A 21586-nucleotide genomic window follows, 5' to 3' on the forward strand; every position below is an offset into this window, starting at 1 on the left:
CTGAGGGCTCCTTGTTGCTGCTGATGGCAAAGGTGGTATTGGGGTCCCTGTGACAGCTCCTGCCTCGGGATGGCACTGAGCACCCATGAAGGCAACTGGGCCACGATTTGCTAGCATCCGTGTGCACACTACAGTGCAAGGTGTCTGGCTCGCAGCAGGCTCTCCATCATTATGCAGTTTGGCAGTAATTGCAGATGCAGAATAAGCAGATCTGTTAGCAGGTGGGCTTGACCTTGGTGCTGCTCTGTGCCCTGGGGCCAGCGTGAGCAGGCGGTCGCTGCAGATTGTGGACGTGGTGCTCCTCCAAGCAGCTGCTGCTGCTTTCCACAGCCCCCCCTTCCTGCATCCAGGCTTGTGAGCGTAAGGCATGGGTTGGGAGGAAAAGAGGAGCCCCTTGCAGAGGTTTGAGAAGGATGTGGAGCCTTTTCCCAGCCCAGCAGCTGGAGATTAGGTGTATTCGTGGGTGGTGAAGCTGGGCTGGGAGGTTACCCCAATTCTTCACCATTGCTCAGTGGTGGGGGACAGGCAGCTCTGCAAACTTGCCTGGGTCCTGCCGGGTGCTGGCCATGACTCTCAAGTTGGGTCTGTTCCCCTGATTGTCCCCTCCCCATGCTGCAGTTGCTTATGCCCCCTGAAGCCATTTACCTGTTGGGTTAAAAGGACCCTGTGAAACCAATTAGCGGAAGAGTAGTGTTTGCTGGGGCTGGGACTTTGGGGTGTGAGGTTGTGGGCATTGCTCTGCCGTCCTTACCAGCTCCTGCTCCCATGCGGCTTGTTTAGCTGTGACCTTTCTGTGCTGCGCCGTGAACGGAGTCACCTCTTTCCTGGGCTCATTTCTCCCTGAGCACATGGCCCTTGTCAGGTTTGCAGGGAGGAGGAGGAATCTAACATGCTTTTAGTGCTCATCTGAAAATACCAAACAAACAGCCGCTTATTGCCAGCTCCCCAGCAGAGCTTGATGCATGAAGAAGAGCAGTCACAATCACTTGTTGCAGCTCTGTAGTGAGCCCTGATCCTGGAATTGTGCTGACTTCAGGCAAATAGCAGTGCCCAGAGCCCGGAAGGGTTTTTTCACTGTGTAAAGCAGGACCTGTGGCTGCCTTGGGCTTGCTGTGAGCTTTGGGGTGCTGGTGGAGCCCCACCACTGCCCTGGGAACACATCCCCTGTCCCAGTGCAGGCATGCAGCCCTGCCATTTGTTCTACTTAGTGCTGCAGGTGTGCACTGCTGTCAGATTGCCCCTAATCGCCTCGTTGGAGGCACGTGGTGAGCCCATACCTCTTTGTTCATTTGTCATCCCAACACCTTCTGTCAGGCCACACCTGTCCACTTTATTGGGAATCATGCTGGTAAATGAGGCACGGCACGAGGCGGATGCTCTCCAGCAGAGGCAAGGGTTTGGATGGCAGAAAGATGAGCAGGACCCATATTCCCCACGTTCCCCTTGCCTGCTGTGTTGGCGGTGAGAACTTGGTGGGAATAGTTCCTCACGTGAGAACAGTTTGGGTGTGGGGACCTCATCCCTCAGTATGTGAGACCTTCCCAAAGGCAAACTCAATGTATTTCTGTGGTTGGCTGGGTCTGCCTTGTCTCCCTCCTTTCTGTGTCCCCATCTCCTATGTATCACCCGTCTCCATCTGCAGCAGGGTGTCCATGAAGCAGCCCGTTGCTCGCACACATCTGGCACCTCCAGACTCATTCCTCAGGGGCCATGTGGACACTGCAGGCGTTCGGAAAGTCTGTCTTGCTTCGTGCTCTGTGCACATGCTCTGGCATTTGTCACAGCTGATTTGCTCCTCGGCAGGGAGCAGTGCCCATCCTGGTGCTATGCAGGCTGCAGCCAGTGGAGCGAGGCATCCCCTGCAGCCTGATGGCTCCAGTCCCTTGGCTGATGTGCTGTGCTGTTCCTTAGCTGTCACCTGAGACCGGCCCTAGGCAAGGAGGGACACGTCTGACCATCACAGGGGAGAACCTGGGCCTCAAGTTTGAAGACGTGCGCTGGGGTGTTCGAGTGGGCAAAGTGATGTGCATCCCCATCGAGAGCGAGTACATCAGCGCTGAGCAGTGAGTGTGGGAGAGGGGGGATCATCTTGGTGCATGGGGGCAACGGGGGTCAGGGCTCAAACACTGCCTCTGCCTGCAGAAGGACGTGTGGGAGCAAAGCCCAGGCTGGCAATGGTCTTCTTCCCTGTGTCTTTTAGGATCGTGTGTGAAATTGGAGATGCCAGCCCAAGCAAGGTCCACGATGCGCGGGTTGAAGTGTGCATCCGGGACTGCTCCCCCAACTACCGGGCCACCTCGCCCAAGAGCTTCACCTTCGTGGTAAGCCCTGGTGTCACCCCATGCACTGGGAACAGGGCTGGTGTCACATGTGGCTGGGGACCATGGGAGGAAGGTGGCTGTGGGTGTCTTGGTGCTATAGGCAGCCCCCTGTGCCATACCATGTCTCTCTCCCACCCTCCCCTCTGTCATCATCCACTCATGGATGCTTGGGACCCGGGTCCCATCCTGACTTAACACATGCTGAGGCTTTTCTCCTTTGGCAGACGCCCACTTTCTCCCGAGTGACCCCTGCCCGCGGCCCTCTCTCCGGTGGCACCTGGATTGCCATTGAAGGAAGCCACCTGAATGCTGGTAGCAACGTCACCGTCACCATCGGGGGACGGCCCTGTGCCTTTTCGGGGTGAGGGGCATGGGGCACGTGGGTGGGGGAATGGAGGAGGGGGCACCTCTGGAGGCAGTGGAACCCCCAAGTAGAGCAGACCCCATTGAGCCAAATCCTGCAGGCGCCTGGAGGAATGTCCCCCCGAAACCTCTTTGTGTCAGAGGCTCTGGGAAGAGCCCAAAGCGCGGGGATTTTTCTCTAAAAGCATAGAGCCCTGAGGCATGAAGTGGATAATTTTTAGATTAGGGATGATAATGGAGCGGCTCTTTAAATATTTTCCTGCGGTAATTACTGGTTATCAGCTCTAATCGCTGCTGTTTGCAGCAGCCACGCAATGGGAACGCTCAGGAGCAGCTCAGCCTTTCCTGGCTGCCTTTTGTTTCATTTCTTGAGTCTTTTTCTCTCCCTTTCCCACTCAGCAGTTTCACAAGGGGTAGGGGTGCTGTTACCACCCTCCTCTCTGACTGTCCTGTTTCTGCCCCAGGAGAAGTGCCCGTGAGATCCGCTGCAGGACCCCCCCTGGCCATGCTCCTGGTGGTTCCCCCATCCTCATCAACATCAACCGGGCAGAGCTGAGCAACCCGGAGGTGAAGTACAACTACACAGAGGACCCTACTATCCAAAAGATTGATCCTGAATGGAGCATCAACAGGTAGGTGAAGGACTGCTCACAGGGATGCAGCAGGGCTCTGCTGGGCACAGATCCCCCATCCCAATCTGCGTTCCTCAGCGCTGCTGCAATTGTATGCCATGCTCCAGAGAGGAGCATGAGGAATGGCTTGGCACTGGGTCCCTGCTAACTCCTGGCCTGCAGTGCTCAGCCTGGCAGGGGGCAGGAGCGGAGAGAGCTTTGGATCTGCTTAATTTCAGCTTGACATTTGGCAGCAGCGAATAAAATTAAAATATTTCCCATTGGGGGATTTTGGAAATGTTTGCATATTTTTTCTAAAAGGTTTGAATTGGCTGGAGAGGAGGCGAAGGAATCCATTAAGTGCTTGTGCTAAGGGAAACCTTCCCCAGGGTGCCAATGAGGAGTGAACTCCCCAGGGGCATAGCTGACCTCTCTGGGGCTTTTAACACTAAGTGGCAGAGAAAACCCCACAGGGACCAGCCTGGCTTGGCACCTGCTGCTTGTCACCTCCCTCTGCCATGGAGGGAGGGGGTGGCAGAGAGGACCTCCCGTTGGCTTTCCCATCACTTGTTCCTTTATTTGGAATTGCATTCAGACTCCAAGCCCTGCACTCCATGAATACACAGGATGGGATTTTAGGGTTGTTAGGCATCTGAGATGATTTGCTGCTGGTTCTGCTGCCCATGGTGACGTGGCTGGAGAATGGGTCCCGGGGCACCCTGGCTGGGGCAGATGGGCCTCTGTCTGGTGAGGATGGGGCCTGCTGTTTGCCCAGAAGTGGGGACCTGAGGTCACAGCTTTTTCTCCCTACCTGTTATCTATCTGTCTCTAGTGGTGGGACACTGTTGACTGTGACTGGCACCAACCTGGCCACCATCAAAGAGCCCAAGATCCGAGCCAAGTACTGCAGCTCTGAAAGGGAGAATGTAAGTGATGCTGTCTGATGGGGAGGGCTGAGATCAGGGCTAGAGCACAGGGAAGAGGGATGTAATCTCTCTGCAACTTAGAGCAGAAAGCGCATCCCTCCCTGGGATCCAAACGTGATACCATGGGGGTGGTGGTGTCCAGGGCCTGTACCCAGAAGAGGGGCACTGGGGCAGTGATATCCCTGCCCAGCACTGCTAGGGTGAGATCTGAGCATGCAAAAATGATGGGAGGTCTGTCGGATGTCTGCAGGGCAGAAAGAGACCCCATCCACAGCAAGCTGTCCCAACGACCACCATCACACATCTGTAAAATGCAGCTACCAGGGTGTTACATAGCATCCGTTGATATTATGACACAGACTCTAAGTCCTGTGTCCAGAGCTTGCAGGAGATCCTATAGGGTCAGACTCTGCCCTCACTGCTGGGAGCCGGGTCTGACCCTAACCTGTGCCCCCCACAGAACTGCACTGTGTACAATGACACCACCATGGTGTGCTATGCACCCTCCATTGACAACCCTGAGCGGAGCCCTCCTGAGGTCGGTGACCGGCCGGACGAGATCGGGTTCATCATGGATAACGTCCAGGCCTTGCTGATCATCAACACCACCAACTTTGTATACTACCCAGACCCCGTCTTTGAGCCGCTCAGCCCCACGGGGATGCTGGAGTTGAAGCCCAGCTCTCCCCTCATCCTCAAGGTAAGGCTGTGTGCACCCAGGGCATGGTTCTCCTGAAGCAAATTTGCTCCGTGATGAGGCTTCGGAGCATTCCCTGTTGTCCTGGAGCTGACTGCTTCGTTCTTTGATCCCTCAAAGGGCAGGAACCTGCTCCCTCCAGCTGCAGGGAACTCCCGCCTGAACTACACAGTGCTGATTGGGGACACTCCCTGCACTCTGACCGTGTCTGAGACCCAACTGCTCTGTGAGTCTCCTAACCTCACTGGCCAGCACAAAGTCACGGTAAGCATCGAGCCCCCTGTGCAGGAGGTTGGGAGGAGGAAACATGGGGCTAATGTGGGGCTTTGTATCAGAGATGCAGGAAGGAAAGTAGCTGGTGTTAGGGGCACTTGGAGCCTTTGTGTCTCATGGTCCCTGGCTGGCTGTCACAGAGATATAATCTTCATGCCAGCACTGACCCTACTATGTGTGCTCATCCTCAGACAAGGATGGATAGCACACTTGCAGGAACAGTCCTTGGGAGCCTTTTCCCTTTGCCCACGCATTGCTCTCCCTAATTGTGTGCTTGCTGGAGGACCAAATGTTTTGTCCTTATCCTGGCACATTGAGACGGCTGTTCCTTCACCCTGCTAAGAGTTGCTGGGTGCCAGGGCACAGCTGGAGCTGAGCACAGGGGGGTTTCCACCTCATCCATGGTACCCACTCGCACTGTAAGCCACAGTCCATGTGCATCAGCTTGTTGCACAGCAGTGCTCATGCTTCTGGTCTGCACGGCCTTGCTTGCTTGAAAGGGACCTGATACACTCCCCCTGGGCTCCCCATCTATCAGGGAGCTCGCTTCACATCCCATCTGTTATTGTAATGCTGTCTGAATGAGACATCAAACTCCCTGCCCGTTCCATGTGCATGTTGGCAGCGTGTCCTGCATCCCATTACCATGCGCTGTGCTGCTGCGGACGAGCTCCTGGGGCACTGGGGGATGCTCTGTGTTTCCCCCATCTCTTTGTTCCCAGTGTGGTGGGAAGTCACGATGCCCCCTTAGTGTCCTGACCCTTTGCTTTTTCTTTCCCTGCGATGCAGATTAAGGCTGGAGGGTTTGAGTTCTCCCCGGGCACGCTGCAGATCTACTCGGACAGCCTGCTCACCCTGCCTGCCATTATTGGGATTGGCGGCGGCGGCGGCTTGCTGCTGCTCATCATCATCATTGTCCTCATCGCCTACAAGCGCAAGTCCCGCGATGCTGACCGCACCCTGAAACGCCTCCAGCTGCAGATGGACAACCTGGAGTCCCGGGTGGCCCTGGAGTGCAAAGAGGGTGAGCAGTCCTGGCCCCCAGCTTTGTGTTGGGTCTGGGTTTCATATCAGGCACCATGAGACACTTCTGTCCTTTACTAATCTCAGTGCGTGGGGTCAGGATTCAGCCCTCTGCCTCTCACCTCTCCCACCTCCATCCTCTTCTTTCTCCCTTTGGTACCCCATAGACTCTCACCTGGACTCCTGCTTTCCCTGTGGGAAAGTTATGTCTCTGTGCCACCCTCATGCTCTGGGTGCTCCCACCCTTTCCTCATTGCCTATCAGAGAGGGAATAGAACTGAACAAAGCTGCTTTGTCAGAGAAAGGAAAACTATTTTGGGTGGGATTTGGGGATTTTTCCAGTTGAAGAATTCCCCTCTGTTTCTCCGAATGTGAGCAAAGGGAGCAAAGAGGGTAGCGAGGGCTGCCTGTGAGCAGGCAATTGGTCTCTCATTATGTGATAGACGGATGCTGTGAAATTGGACAGAATTCCTTGTATGATCCTGCTGATAAAACCTAATTGCCCATTATCCCCCTGAGCTGGCTCCCAAGGCCCCGACCCTGCCAAGCATCACCACAACCAGCCTCAAACCTGCGGATGGAGCAGGCACCTACAACGAGATAATAAAAAGGGGAACGCAAGAAAAACCCTTTGCTTCCCCAAATCCCCATCCCTAAACAGGCGTGTGGATGGCAGTGGTGACAGGGAGAGGGGAGGGAGCTGGTGTCTTGTCTTCCACAGCTGGCAGATAAAAGGATCTGCTTTTAATTAAAAGGCACAATCTCTTCCCTGCCTTTTCTCTTTTCTAGTCCCACTAGTTACAGATAAGATAGCACGCCTTTCAAGCTGACGGTTTGTTTTTTCTCATCAGGCTGACGAGCCTGCAGCCCTCTGCTATGCTTTCAGCTCCCTTTAAAGTGCCGTTAATTTGATTTTTCTGAGGGTTTTCTCCCCCTCACTCCCCCAAACCCTTTCCCTTCTCTAGGACTCCTCTCCCGTCAGCTTTTCCCTCTAGGTGCAATTAAAGGTTCAGGACCTCCCTGCATTGCTTTCCCTTGGGAATCGAGAGGTGCTGGGGTGGGTGTGTTCAGCTCTTCAGTAGTATTTAGGTCAAAACAAAATGAGGACATTCTTGTGGTTTCTGCGAACGTTTCCCCCAGAAGCTCTGGCTTTGTGCAAACCTTGCCTTTCCCAGCTGCCCCCGGGATCCCATTGAGCCTGTGAGTGCTGAGTGAGGGGAATTGCTGCCTCTGGGACCCGCTGGTTCCGTTCCCAGCTCTACCACTTGATTTATTCCAAGGGGATCATCCTCTCTGCCTGCAGCTCTGTTTCTGTTTCTCCATGTGTAAGATGGGGGCAGCGATAATATGCAACCCAGTGTGCAGGATGTGGATCCAACTCTGAGCATTGCCCTGAGACCCACCCATCAGATGCCATGGAATGTTTTGAGTGGCAGTGCAGCATGCTGGGGGCCGTGTTTCTGAATTCTGCTTTTTCCATCCAGCCTTTGCTGAGCTGCAGACGGACATTAATGAACTGACTAACGACCTGGATGGGGCCGGCATCCCTTTCCTGGATTACCGCACTTACGCCATGCGGGTTCTGTTCCCCGGGATAGAAGATCACCCGGTGCTGAAGGAGATGGAGGTGTGGTACTGGGTGTCTGTCTGTCTCTGCAGGGTTTCATGCTGGGGATGCACCTCTGGGCTGGAAAGGGGAAGGAATGTGACGTGGCCATGCTCATCTGCCTCCTTGCAGGTTCTGAGCTGTGAGCAGGGAGTTTGGTGGTTCTAGAACAGGCTGCCCTGACCATGGGGCTACTGAGGTACTCCGGAGGCATTCAAGGCCAGTCTGGATGTGGCTCTGGGCAGCCTGGTCTAGTGGTTAGCAGGGTTGAAACTAGATGATCGTTGTGGTCCTTTTAAGCCCAGGCCATTCTATGATCCTCAGGTGAACGGGGAGGGATGCAGGCTGGTGAGGGTGGGCAGAACTATGCTGTTTTCATAGCTGAGCTATGCCAGAAGTCAGGAGTGATTCCAACCCTTCTGCAATAGAATGGATAAACAGCAAATAGTGGAGAGGGTGAAGTGTTTTGGGGCTGTGTGGGGTAGGAATAATAAAGGATTGCTGCTGCTTCTGTGCTTGCAAGGTTGGTGGTTGCACTACAGGAGGGATGGTGGAAACTTCAGGGATGTGAGCTTGGGCTGAGTGGTTGCTGCTCTCTCTGACATTAATATCAATATTTATATTAGTATCATTGCTGCTGTCATTTTCTACAGCACTTGCTTTATTCATTTGGGTTTGTTTGATGCCTGCAAGGCTGCTCTTTGCTAGCAGACTTGTCTAACATGTCCTGTGTCTGTGGCTCTGTTTCCCAGTACAGAGCTCAACCTGGGCATCCTGCTCCCCAGAGCAGCACCCTTTTCTTTCTCAGCTTCTCCACACCTGCCTCATCTGGGGCATGCAATGCAGGGCTGCTGGGGCTGCTCTTGGTTGGAGAAATGAGGTGGATGAACCTCGGCTTCCCCTTGCTTCTGATCTGGTGTGGTAATTAGTGTTGGTATGGGAGAAGCACTCAGCTCTGGTGCAGGATGCATGGTTGCTAGTTACAACCTGAGCCCTTACCAATTGCAAGCACACGTGCTGGTGTTGTCAGGCAGCATAGCCTCAACGGGGGGAGCTGGCCGTGTGCCTGCTCCATAATCCCAGCTCCGGAGGCAGGGGGGTCCCTGTTTCCGTGGATTTCCCCATGCAGCTCAGGTTTCCCAGATGCTCAGAGCTGTTGCTGGCTATGGGGCCGGGGAGCAGCCCTCCCCTGGGCACAGCCCTTCCTGTCCCTGCAGAAGCCTGGCTCAGCTCTTCTCTGCTCCTGCTCCTAAGTGTATTCCTTAAGATTTTTCCTGGAGGCAGTGATGCATAGCTGCTGGAACAGGTGTGTGGATGGGGCACCTTGAAGTGGATGAGAGCAGAAAGCTTTAGTGGCAGCATCTGCAGATGCTGCAGTCCTCTCCAAAGGGGAGAGGGGTGGAGACAATGTCAAACTGGAGCTCTGGAGAGGAAATTGCAGAGGAGTAATTGTAAATTATCCAGGGGGACTGGGCAGGAGTTCATCCACTCCCAGCTCCTAATTGAAAACATCCCACCAGAAAAAGCATGCAGACTCAGCCTCGCCTGGGGCAGAAAGGGTTAATATTGCAAGGAAGCGGGGAAAAAAAAAAAATCACCAAAAAAACCCAAAAGAGATTAAATAAAGCAACTACAGTTGTGCAAGCTTCATATAATTGAATCAGGTTTGCTTTTATTTGTCTCTTTGCTCAGAGTGTAACATTAGTTACTGCGGATGATGGGAGGGAAGCGGCGCTCGCTTGCGCACCCGCTAATCCACAGCCAAGCATTACACTGTCATTACCAGCTCCCTTTCTCTTTACGTTTGTTGGAGGGAGGTTTGTTGCTTTGTGTGAGTTTAAGCCTGATTAAATATTTAATTCGGTATTGTTCGTTTATTTCTGCTAATGATCAGCGAGTTAAACACAGCGGTGCAGGCAGGCAGCAGGGCGGTGTGTGTAGGGCTGTGCGCAGTGGACACTGCCATCCTCTGGTGCCCTTCCCAAACCCTACGTGGTGTGTGCTGTTGGGCAGGACCCATCCCCCAGCTGGCTGAATGCCAGTTGAATGCCATCCCTGAAGGTGTTCCAGAGCCATGGAGATGTGGCATTAAGGGATGTAGTCCGTGGGCATGGTAGGGTTGGATTGATGGTTGAACTCAGTGATATTAGTGGTCTTCTTTTGCCTTAAGGATGCTGTAAGTTGACATGATGGTGATAGGTTGATGGTTGGACTTAGGTGATCTTGGAGGTCTTCTCCAACCTTAATGATTCTATGAGGGACGATTCCTGAGAACAGGGACAGAGGTTTGTCGCTTCCCCAACTCCATGCTGGGATGTCCTGGGGCAGGTGTTCCCTCTCTCCTGCATGGCGAGGAGACACGCAGTGCCCATGTGACACACATGACAAGGAAATGGGATTATTCTTTTCCTGTGGGAAGCATCAGCAGTTTTGGAGGGGGAAGGCACAAGCACGAGGAGCTTCACTGAACCCAAAAGCGACGCTCCAAAGTTTTGATTGAAGTGAAATGATTTGATGTGTCAAAACGCTCTCCTTCATTTTGAGTTGATGTTTCGAAATGAAGAGTCTTGTTTTGTCTCCAAATATCGACACAAAATGAAATTTCTCACTTATTCTCCCAATCAGGAAGACAAGGGGAAAAAAAAAATCATTAAAATTGATGTTGTACCAGAGAGAGGCTTTTATTCAGAGGAAACCATCTTTTATAATAGGAGGATGTTGTGTGTAAAAATGCTTATTTCTGGTAAGAAACATGGTCAGTGCTGAGCAGAGCAGTGCTAACGAAGGCGATGGGGAGATGAAAGGAACCCAGCCCACTCCCAGCTGGACATGTCTGAGATACAGCTTCAAAAGCAAAAGAGAATATTTCAGATTGTGTCTGGAGAGGGATAGACCCTGGTTTCCACTATTTACTCCTGTCTGAAATCTATTCTCCAAAACCTAGCAGCTTTATTGACTGCAGAGCTTGGTATCGAGGCTTTATTTGCTTTCTGGATATTGGAAAGGGGCAGGCACTCCTTCAGTGTGATACTCACACCATGCTTTGGGTGGGATTTGAGCTTCTTGATATTGAAATTCTGATACTTGGGAACAAAGAGAATGTAGGTGAGGGATCTGCATGTATGTCTGTGCATACATGTTTGAAGATGATGTATGCAATGATGCCCCAAGACTGTGCTGACTTGATGCGCAGCCCCCCTGATTTCTCATTGCCCTCCTTCTTGCTCCCATCTTCCAGCTTTGCTCTATCCCTGCAGGTCCAGGCAAATGTGGAGAAGTCCCTGACCCTCTTTGGGCAGCTCCTGAACAAGAAGCACTTCCTGCTGACCTTCATCCGCACGCTGGAGGCTCAGCGGAGCTTTTCCATGCGAGACCGTGGCAATGTGGCCTCACTCATCATGACAGCACTGCAGGGTGAGATGGAATATGCCACGGGTGTTCTGAAGCAGCTTCTCTCCGACCTCATTGAGAAGAATCTGGAGAGTAAGAACCATCCCAAGCTGCTCCTGCGGAGGTGAGTGGCCATTTGAAGGGCTGGAGTTGTTCGGTGGTGCCCCAGTGTGCTAGCAGCCAACAAGAGCCCTTTTTTCCTCACCTCCTCTTCGGGGGCTTTGTCCACCTTGCCAGGCTTGGCAGGGTTTTCCAAGCAGATCTCTTCAAGCCAGGAGTCTCACCTAGGGCTGGGGTAGAGCGTGAGCAGAAGGCAGCATGCCAAGCCCCGCCGTGAGTCTGCCTGGGCCATCAATATTTAATGATAGCTCTGAGCTCTCCTTCATCACAGGCTGATGAATATTGAAAGATGCACCAAGTGCTGAACAAAAACAATTAATAAGCTCCACCAGCCCAGCCCGAGGCCCTCCGTGCCATCCCTTCACATGCTGTGCTTGTACCAGCCCACAGCAGGGATGAAGCAGCATCCCTCCAGTGGGGATGACTGCAGTGTTGGCATGTCACCAGAAAGGCATGAGGATGCCAGAGCATCTTTCAGACATCATCTGATGTTTTTGGCATGGCCAGACTGGACAGAGCGCATTGGGCTTTGTGTGCCTGGCCATGGGGAGATGCCTGGAGCACGTACAGCTGCAAGCTGGTCCCTGGCTGTGTTCCCTTGGCTGGTCTCTGCCTCATTTGTCACCTGCATCCCAAAGGAGCCCACGGTTTCTCACAGCACCTCAAAAGGAATAATGTGCCAGAGGGTGCAGAGCAGATGTGCAGCTGGCAAGGATAGGACCATGGAGGAGGCAACCCATGTGTCCCTGATCTGAGCACATCCCTAGGCTCTTCCCCTCTTGCTGTCCCTCCACAGCAACAGGCTTCACCACGGCAGGTGGAGCTGTGGGAGGCTTAGGACAGGGATGAGGTTCCCTATTAGTCCCCTGCATGTTCCCAGGTAAAATTTAACCAGACTTTGCTCTTCCTGCAGCCATGGCATTCGAGACTGTGCTTCCTTCCTCCATCCTTTTGATTAGCTGTGCTGTTGGGTGAGAGAATGTACTTACCGCCCAGAGCAACCGGATTACCATTGATCTTACTGGGGAGAGCTGTTATTTATTTATTTTGTTATTGGATAATCTCCCATTGCTGTGGCATCTGGCCCTGTTGTAGATAAAGACAAGCATCTGCTTGGAGTTCAGGCTGTGGCACTGGAGATGGATGTTTGGGGCAGTCGGTGGAGAAGCTGGGCTGGGGCTGAGGAGGATATCTACGGTAACATCAGCCCATCCTTTCCTTAGCTTTCTCCCCAGATCCCTTTCCTTGTCTCTTTTTTCTCCTCTTAATGGATTAATCTTTGCTGATGGGCTCAGGAATGCTTTCCTCCTGCAGTCTGAGGTATTACCATCCCCTAATGCCTTAAGGAGGGCTCTTCTGTGCCACTGAGGGCAAAAAGGGATAAACCCCATTAACAGCAGAGAAAGGCTTGGAGGGGACAGTACAACCCCAAGTCAGTGTGAATAAACTCCAGGAAAGTGGATTTCCTACCCTAGCCATCTGGCCATAGAGAATGGCTTCTGTCCCATCTGCCCTGCGTGGCACTGCCTTTGGGCAGCAGGATCACTTCTGAGCACTCTGGAGATTCAGGTTCCTTCTGGTTTATGTTTCCTGAACCAACCTGTATCCGTTTCCTTGGTATAACAGGAACGCAGATCTGTCTGGGAGGTTATTAGTATTGCTTGTGCTTTCGGGAGCATCTGCGTTTACAAGTGGCTGATCTGATGATTAATGGATGGATAAGCTGAGAAGTATAACCAAAGGGTTTCAGGAGTCTGGCTGGCATTTTTACCCGAAAGGGAGTGAAAGTGACTTTAAAAGTAATGGACGTGTTAATGTGAATTTTAAACTTGTGGCAGCTAGACCAGCCTGTGGTGCAGTGACAGGCACATTTACTGTGAGCTGTGTGGTGGTGATGGGCCAAAGGGATGGGTTGAAAGAGACCTTAAAGACCATCCGGTTCAGTGCTTTCCTTTGGGTCACGCACTAACTGGAGAGCTTCAGGGTGGTTTTGGTGGTACTTGACCTAGCTTAGGGGTCTCATACAGTCCACTCTCTGCAGAGGGAGCTGCGAGGTTCCAACAGGACATGACAAAAGAAACATATTTCATTTAAGTAGAAGGTAACAGGGAGAAGTAGAATGCTGGTCATCCCCTGGGTGAGACTCCTCACGGGGTGAGGTCGTCTGCGTCTCTCTCCACTTCTCCAAGTATGCTGGAGACCTGTTTGCTTCTCCCTCTTGCAGGTGGGCAGGCATGTCACTAGGGCTTTTGCTGTCTGCCCTGCTGTCTTGTGCCTTTCCAGATGTGACCTTTTAAAGCCGAAAATAAGTTAGCCACAGTCCAGGTGGCAGTGGGTAGGATCAGAGACTTTCAGTGTCCTCTCCTGATCGCTTTGCTCTCTGCCTTCCCTACAGAACAGAGTCAGTCGCAGAGAAGATGCTGACAAATTGGTTCACGTTTCTGCTGTACAAGTTTCTGAAGGTGAGTTTGGGAGGGATTGCTGACCCTCTGTCGGGACAGAGGTGGGTTCCTATCTCACTGGGCTGGGCTGTGTGTCACCTGGGGCCTGGGCTGATGTGTTTCATTAGTCTGCAGTTCCCTCCTGGAGTACTGATCGCTTCCCAGGCCTTGGTTTCCTTCCCACATTTTTGAGATGTGATTACTGATTCTGGCTTTCCTTTTGGGGAAATAGCTGAGATTGAGAAATGAAATGCAGGCAGAGATTGCTTAATGCATTCTGGTTTTGAGATCTTCATAAAAACAGTGCCCCGGAGAAAGGATAAATCTGTAGGAGCCCAGATGAGTCTTGAATCCCTTTCCAGTGATCCCTGCTCCTCCCTCCTGTCACAACTCAGGAGGATGAAGCCCCAGGAGCTGGTCCCACTTAGACACGCTTGTGCTCAGAGGATATTTCTGCCAATTTGCTCTCATTTTCCTTCATCTGTCTTTTGAAACCGAGGCTTCTCACGGGGGCTTGTTTCTCCCAGGCATCTGCACTTCTGCTGTTGCTTCCCCTCTAAAAGTTGCCCCTAGGTCACCAACTTCCCCATGGCCATCTCACGTGTATACAGGGACAGATGCTGCTGAGCACCTTGCCCACATTGGCAAGTACTGTGTCCTGGTGGTGCTTTGGACTGAGGCTAGTGATCCTGCTGTTGGTTTGTCAATCACCGAGGTTGTTTCTTGGGATCCTGCCTGGCTCAGTGAGGCTGGGTGGCATGCAATCGTTTTTGTGGGATTTCATCCCTCATTAAGAAAAAGGGAGTTTGAACCATTTCCAGCCAAGAGATGAGAGTGAGCAGGAGTCTGTGCAGAACTCAAGTGATCGTCAACGAGAGGTGATTTATAATATCACTTACGTGCACTTGGCTTTTTGCCTCTGTCGAGGGATAGCCTGTATCTATAAAAATCTAGCTGTAGCGTGTGGCAGAGAGTGCTTTCCAGGGGTGGGAGAGGAGAAAAGCAGTGCCATTCACAGGGATATTGCAGACTTCCCTAACCTCACGCTGCTGCTTTGCTCCGTGGTGCTTCCCCTGCCTCTTGCAATGGCATGTTAGGAAGGAGGACCTTGCAGCCTCCTCCTAAAGAGGGGAGGCAAAGGAGAGGGTCAGATCCCCCCCATTTTTGATGGTCAAGGGGATCGCTATGGATGAGCTTGAAGTGAATGTAGTTATTCTGCACTCCAAAGCAGAGCATGCATCCTTCCAACACCCAAGGTGTTGGATTTGGGGATGCTGCTAGTTTCACGAGCATGATCTGATGCCCTTGTCCTGTCCTTGGCTGGCTGGAGTCCTGTGGATGTGTCGCAGGGATGTGGTCACCTCCTTCAGAAGCTGCTTTGGATGGGTTCTTTTGCCACCGCTGGACGCAGAGATGGGGTCAGGACTGTGCCTTTTTCTGAAGGCTTTGGCTAGGCCATTGCACTGGCAGAAGAAATCACCTCTGGTCTCTTTGTGGTTGCAGCAGGAGAAAGAAGTCTGCTCTAGGTGCACTATTACAGGAGGAATATGCACACAGGGCTCAGGTAAACCCACCGGTTTACCCAAATCATCTCCTTGGGGAAGTGGTGGAATTTTCAGTGCTTGGGTCGGTCAGAATGGATTGGAATAGGCTTAAGGGTGCCCCTACTATGCTACCTCTACTGACCCATGGGCCCTTTTCTGCCTGTCTTCCGGCGGTAAAGATCACAGGTGGCATCAAAAGCAGGGAGAACCCGTGGAGTAGATGGAGAGGTATCACAGCAGACAGTTTGCCAGCAGGAAAACATATGCCTTGCACCAAACCGCAGTAATTGTGCATGTAAATGAGGCAGGCGGATGTGTGCCCAGCTGCCAGAGCTGCGCTCAGCAAATCTGCCTGGAGCAGGCTGGGCATTTGGCATGGCACTGGCTGGGACAGGGGATGCGGGTAGGATCAGCAGGACAGCCTCCTGCTGCCCAGGGCTGAGGGTAGAGACAGTGCTTGGAACACTTGCTGGGTAGCATTTATCAGATGCCTAATGAGACACCCCAGTAAAACGGAGAGCCATAATTCGAGACAAACAGTGAAAAATGCTCGATATTAGGTGCTTGATGAGCTACATCTAGTTGATACGGTAGTTTGAGCGTTAGCTGGCTTGCCTCAGCCTGCACCCAACACTCTGGATGTACCATTCACAGGAGCTTGCTTGGCCTGCAGAGGTTATCCCCCAGCTCCTCCTTGTTCTATCCTCCAGACACAGCTGGGAGGTAGTGGTCGCCCGTCACCATGCGGGCTGGCATGTCCCCATCCCATGGGTCCCCTCCTGGCTCAGAAAGCCTGCATGGTGCTGGAGAAGTAACTTGCCCATCACCGGGATCCCCTTCATCCCTCTGGGGAATCCATACGACCAAGATCTAACCTATGGATCCCCAAAGAGGTTTATTACTCATCAGCCAGGCTGGTGTGTGAGCAGCGGAGGAGGTGATCCCTGGACTCAGCCATTTATTTTCCATCCACGCTGCATTCCTCAGACTGGAAGACTCCCAGGTAGTCTTTATAAGCAATGAAAAGAAGCAATTTCTTGTTTTCCTTCCTTGGCTGGTGAGCTTGTTGTGAGTGCTGGGGGCTCATGGCTTTGGGGCAGCCCAGCAAGGTGGCTGTTAGGATGTGGCATAGCACCCACCTTGGGTCTCACTTCTCCGAGCTGACTTAATGAAGCCAAGTTAGCAAATGAAACATAATTTCAAAGACAGGCGTGTTGTCGGAAGGTCTGGGGATGATGTATGCCTGTTCCTGCTCGTTAGCAGCTGTCTCTTTAATTACCGCAGATGCTAACGAGATGCTAACAGCATATGGTGACAGGGAGAGCAGCCGCACTTTGCACCAAAGTACAATTTATTTGTGAGGCGGCTGGGAGGGAGGGGTGAGGGCTGGTGGGGTAAAATCTGTTGAGATTTCTCCCAGTCTTCCCTGCTGCCATCCTGCCCTATTTTCCCATTCAGGAGTAATGTCTGTATCTGGAAGGATATGCTGGGATGCAGTGCAGTGAAGCAGTTTGAGCCTTGTGTGGTAAAGGGGTGTCCACTTTCAGCTGCCCTTCTCCAGCTCATAGCTTCAGGCTGATTGGTCCATTGCTGTGCCATGGCTCTGGCCTTACCAGGTCCTGAATTGCTGCAGTTTTAACATCCAGCTTCTTTGGATGAAGCATCTGGTTCCTCTCCCTTCCTCCCACCTGGCAGATAGACACTAATGTGGCTAGTAGCTAGTGCTGGCTCTGACTGTAGGGGTTTGACAGTAGAGACATATAGGTGGCAAATGGCTTAGCTGCAGGAAATGCTCTCCCAGTCCATTTCATCAAGTTGGAGACGTCCAGCAAGTTTTAAAGGAGAATGAATTGCTGCAGGGGAACAAATTGCTTCCATGTGCTCCTTGCAGTCTTGGGGAAGGGTTGGAGGTGGTTTATAAAGTCACAGGTGGGGCTTGATGCTGCAAGGGCACAATAGGCTTCTGTCACTGTAGTTCTGAAAGGCAAGGTTGGTGCCTGACACCTTCTCTCTCCTCTCTCTTCCTCCCCTCTGTCCCCTGTTCCACAGGAATGTGCTGGGGAGCCACTCTTCATGCTGTACTGTGCCATCAAGCAGCAGATGGAGAAGGGACCCATTGATGCCATCACAGGAGAGGCTCGCTACTCCCTCAGTGAAGACAAGCTTATCCGGCAGCAGATTGACTACAAAATGCTGGTTAGTGCAAGTGGGAGCCTCGCTCGTACTAGTTCTTGCCACAATCTTTAGGCCAGCTATTTAACAAGGTTTTGGAGACACCCATAGGCTTTGCAGAGAGTGTTTTTTCTCTTACTACACTTTCCAGTGTCTGTGGGAATCAAAGTTAGAGCCTGAGGATTACCATGAAAGATGGAGAACTACTGCTTCTCCCATATGGGCTGTCTGTTTCGTCCAGCTGTGTGTTAAGTGGTCCTTCCTCTGGCTGAAGCTGTAGCTGGTTCTTCACCACCTTCTCTCCACCTGTGTGGAGATGAGAGTAAAATGTGCTTGGACAGTGCTGAAGCTTTGCAGTCTTTTTTGAATTGGGCATGGTTTGCTGGCCCAGGATTCCTTCACAGATATTACATTACCTATCTGGAAATTGCTGGAGTTTTGGATTGGAAGGGGAGAGATGGGAAAAAAAAAGGAAGCAGGAATATGCCATGAGACTGTACCTTCAGGCTTGGGATTGAGCAGGTGTAACTGTAGACAGCTGCAGCCCCATGCCTTTGGATCTGCCATCCTCACACTTAATTCTTTCTCCCCCTCTGCAGACCCTCAACTGTGTGAACCCTGAGAACGAGAATGCGCCAGAGATTCCTGTCAAGGTGCTGAACTGTGACACCATCACACAGGTGAAAGAGAAGCTGCTGGATGCTGTCTACAAAGGAGTGCCCTATTCCCAGCGTCCCAAAGCTGGAGACATGGACCTTGGTAAGAGAGGGGCCAAGCACTCCCCTTGAAACAGCCAAAGGCTGAAAGGCCAAAAAAGCATTCAAGGCAAGCAAATGTGAATCTCCTTTAGGACAGAAGACCTGTCAGGACAGGAGTGTTTTTGCTTGTACAGTCCACTTTGACTAAGATTGCTGTGCTGGTGGCAGTGCCTGTGCATGGGAGCCTCTGGGGTGAGAATGTGAATCCTGCCAATGGAGAGGAGAGCTCTTCATGCTCTGGTTTGGTTTGGGTTTGGTTTGGGTTGCAAACACAAGGCTGGGGGACAAGAAGGGCAGAAATTGCTGGGAACGGTGTTAATAGTGACGTTGTCAGAGGAGAAGCAGGAAAATGGAGAGGAGTGCAGTAAATGGTTGCCGGGGCCAAACTGATGCTGCTTTATGTTGAATACTTAGAAACAGCTTTTGCCCAACACCATGTTGACAGTCATCAGTCTGTAGGTTTGAAGGTGATGGCAGGGCTCTTTCGTTTATCCCAGACCTTGCTCCTCTGCTCTGCTTGGCTTTGTCCTCCAAGCTGCCTGCTAACCATGAGCCCTTCTCCCTCACTGGGACAGAGTGGCGGCAGGGCAGGATGGCCCGGATCATACTGCAGGATGAAGATGTCACCACAAAGATTGACAATGACTGGAAGAGGCTAAACACCCTGGCCCACTACCAGGTAATGCTGTCCATTGGTGGAGAGCGCTGAGCAGTCACTAGCTGCTGAGAGCCTGAATATCTCTTCTCCCTCCTTATCTTGGTCAGGGCCTGGGTTTGGCTCTCCAGACCTTGTTGCTCATGTGGGGATGTGACAAGGGGTCTTTGGTCACCTCTCTACAGTCTCTGTGTTATTGATCCTTCTGTTCAAGAAAGGAACTAAATGGAACATCTTCAGGACTCTTAGAGAGCACTCTGTGCTCTGACACTGCTTTGTTGTTTTCAGCTCCAAGCTTTTGAAGCATTTCCATTGTGCTCTGTGGCCCTGAACTGTTGTAGAGGTAGATGCAGTGCCCTGTCCCTGGGGCAGGGTGCAGTGTAGCTTCATCCCTCTGGGGCTGGCTTCTTCACGCTGTGGGATTGTTCTTTGTCTGCATATCCTGATGTCACAGCTTGATATGTGCCATCTGCCTGCAGGTGACGGATGGCTCCTCAGTAGCCCTGGTGCCCAAGCAGAACTCAGCGTACAACATCTCCAACTCCTCAACCTTCACCAAGTCCCTCAGCAGATATGGTGAGTGCACAGGGGGATCCACGCCTTGCTCTCTGCTTTGTTGGCAGGGAAAGCGGCTGGATTTGCAGACTGAGGCACAGGGCCTGCTGGATCAAGGTCCTCTAAATGCTTGATTCTCCTGTACTGTGCTGTACTGGTGTCTGAGAGAGAGCTATACTGGTGTCACACAGAACCGTTTCTTTGCAACGTATTGGAGAGGAGAGAATGGAAGAAAGACAAGTCAGATGGCTGCAACTAAAGGGTCTCCTCCCTTTTTTATTCCCCTGAAATCTAATTAAGGTAGTCACAGAGGCACTAAGCACTTAAATAAGCCTAGCTTAGGGCTCCATCAAACATGCTGGCAACTGTGCTTTGTGACACATGCAGAGAGTGGGGAGGGAGAGCTGTAGAGAGGTGGAGGTCAGTAAGGTATGAGTTTCTCTCTGTTTGGTGCTTGCAGAGAGCATGCTGCGGACAGCCAGCAGCCCCGACAGCCTGCGCTCACGCACCCCCATGATCACCCCAGACCTGGAGAGTGGCACCAAGCTTTGGCACCTGGTAAAAAACCACGACCACATGGACCAGCGGGAGGGCGACCGGGGCAGCAAGATGGTCTCTGAGATCTACCTGACCCGCTTGCTAGCCACCAAGGTATGGCGCAGGGACACACAGCTGCCACATGGCTTTTGTGATCTGGATGGGGAGGGATAAGGATTTGGGTTGTCCAGAGGTGCTACTGTTTTTGATTAGACTGCTGCTTCAGTACTGGAACTATTTTCCTGATCTTTGGATCTGAGCTGGAGGTGATGTTTTTGAGTGCCACAGCCCTCAGTGAGTGTCCCTTGAAGGAACTTTCCTATTTGTTTTTTGCACCCTCTGGCACTTTTACTGTTCCCCATATCACTGAGCAACTGCTGGACTGCAAAGCAGAGGTGCACTGGAGGAGGCATCTCATCCCATTGGTTTGGCTTTTGGGGTAAAGCTGCAAAATCAGGGTGGATAATTACCTAGGGTGTGTGGCATACAGCACACACGTCACAGCAGGGATCCCCTTCCCCCAGCCTGCATAAAACAAGGTGAGTACTGTTTGTCTGAGATCTCTCTAGGGAGGGCCAGGGGCTCTACTGAAGATAATGGCTCAAAACAGCAGAGACTGGGGTCAGCCATCTCTCTTGTGATGTGGCTCCGTGCAATGTAGTAATTAAGGTTTGTTCAGTGATATTTGTGGTCAAGTCTTGGGCACTTTAATGGAACCCAAATAAAGACCACGATGCAACATGCATTCCCTCCCCTGGTTTTTGCTCTATATGGTGTTTTTATGCTTTTGACATGCCAAACAATGCAATGAAGGAAAAATGTGCTTGCTGTCATGTTGATTTAAACCACCAAAAACCAGTATGTTTACACAGACGGTACTGTGCTTTTATTCTAGGTTGTAGGAATAGGAGTGAAATTAGTTTAAAGGCCCATCTTTGTGCTGCTGCTGGGTGCTGCTGAATGGCTCTTGTCTCCTTTTCCTCCTCAGGGCACTCTGCAGAAATTTGTGGATGATCTGTTTGAGACTATCTTCAGCACAGCACATCGTGGGAGCGCACTGCCCCTCGCCATCAAATACATGTTTGATTTCCTGGATGAGCAAGCTGATAAGCACCAGATCAATGACTATGATGTCAGGCACACCTGGAAGAGTAACTGGTAATGGAGAGGGGCAGTGAAGCAGGGGCTAGCGATGTCACAGCTAATGATACCTCCTACCCTTCCCACAGGGAGCAGAAATATGCCTCAAGTTGTTCCTGAAAATGTTCCAGCACAAGAGAGGCCCGTATCTCTGTGTTTTGGGTGTGGGTAAATCTTTCACATGCCTTCCTGCAGTAGAAAAAATCCCAGGAATGCAGTGCTCACTGCTGCCACAGTACCACGTTTCCACTTATGGCTGGAGCTGGCTGAGGACAAACACGATCCTGTTCCCATCTCACCTTGAGTGAGCACAGCACGGCCTTCTCTGTCCTCTGGGCTCCTCCAGACGTGCCAGCCTGCATTCTCATCTTAGCTGTCCTGGAGGTGTTTGCCACACTCCCTCCAGTCACTCAGCTGAGTGTGCCCTAACAGAGTTAGTGTAAAGCCATGTACG

General features: G+C 52.0%; 1 protein-coding gene across 3 annotated transcripts in view; it reads left to right on the forward strand.

Annotated features, from left to right (window-relative positions):
* PLXNA1 (plexin A1) overlaps positions 1–21586 on the forward strand; it is a 98258-nt gene that overhangs the window by 64587 nt on the left and 12085 nt on the right. For 2 of the 3 annotated variants that reach the window (XM_052679263.1, XM_052679264.1), the window contains exons 13-29: positions 1912–2063; positions 2201–2321; positions 2546–2682; positions 3149–3316; positions 4128–4221; positions 4682–4921; positions 5039–5182; positions 5981–6215; positions 7699–7841; positions 11078–11334; positions 13726–13792; positions 17365–17511; positions 18087–18246; positions 18743–18924; positions 19380–19476; positions 19916–20106; positions 20981–21150. In XM_052679263.1, the coding sequence (XP_052535223.1) occupies positions 1912–2063; positions 2201–2321; positions 2546–2682; positions 3149–3316; positions 4128–4221; positions 4682–4921; positions 5039–5182; positions 5981–6215; positions 7699–7841; positions 11078–11334; positions 13726–13792; positions 17365–17511; positions 18087–18246; positions 18743–18924; positions 19380–19476; positions 19916–20106; positions 20981–21150 (2705 nt within the window). The remainder of the gene's footprint in view (positions 1–1911; positions 2064–2200; positions 2322–2545; positions 2683–3148; positions 3317–4127; positions 4222–4681; positions 4922–5038; positions 5183–5980; positions 6216–7698; positions 7842–11077; positions 11335–13725; positions 13793–17364; positions 17512–18086; positions 18247–18742; positions 18925–19379; positions 19477–19915; positions 20107–20980; positions 21151–21586) is intronic. The other variant, XM_052679265.1, reaches the window with a different exon arrangement.

Source organism: Tympanuchus pallidicinctus, unplaced genomic scaffold, assembly GCF_026119805.1.
Source record: "Tympanuchus pallidicinctus isolate F22 unplaced genomic scaffold, pur_lepc_1.0 scaffold17, whole genome shotgun sequence".
NCBI classification, from domain to species: Eukaryota; Metazoa; Chordata; class Aves; order Galliformes; family Phasianidae; genus Tympanuchus; species Tympanuchus pallidicinctus.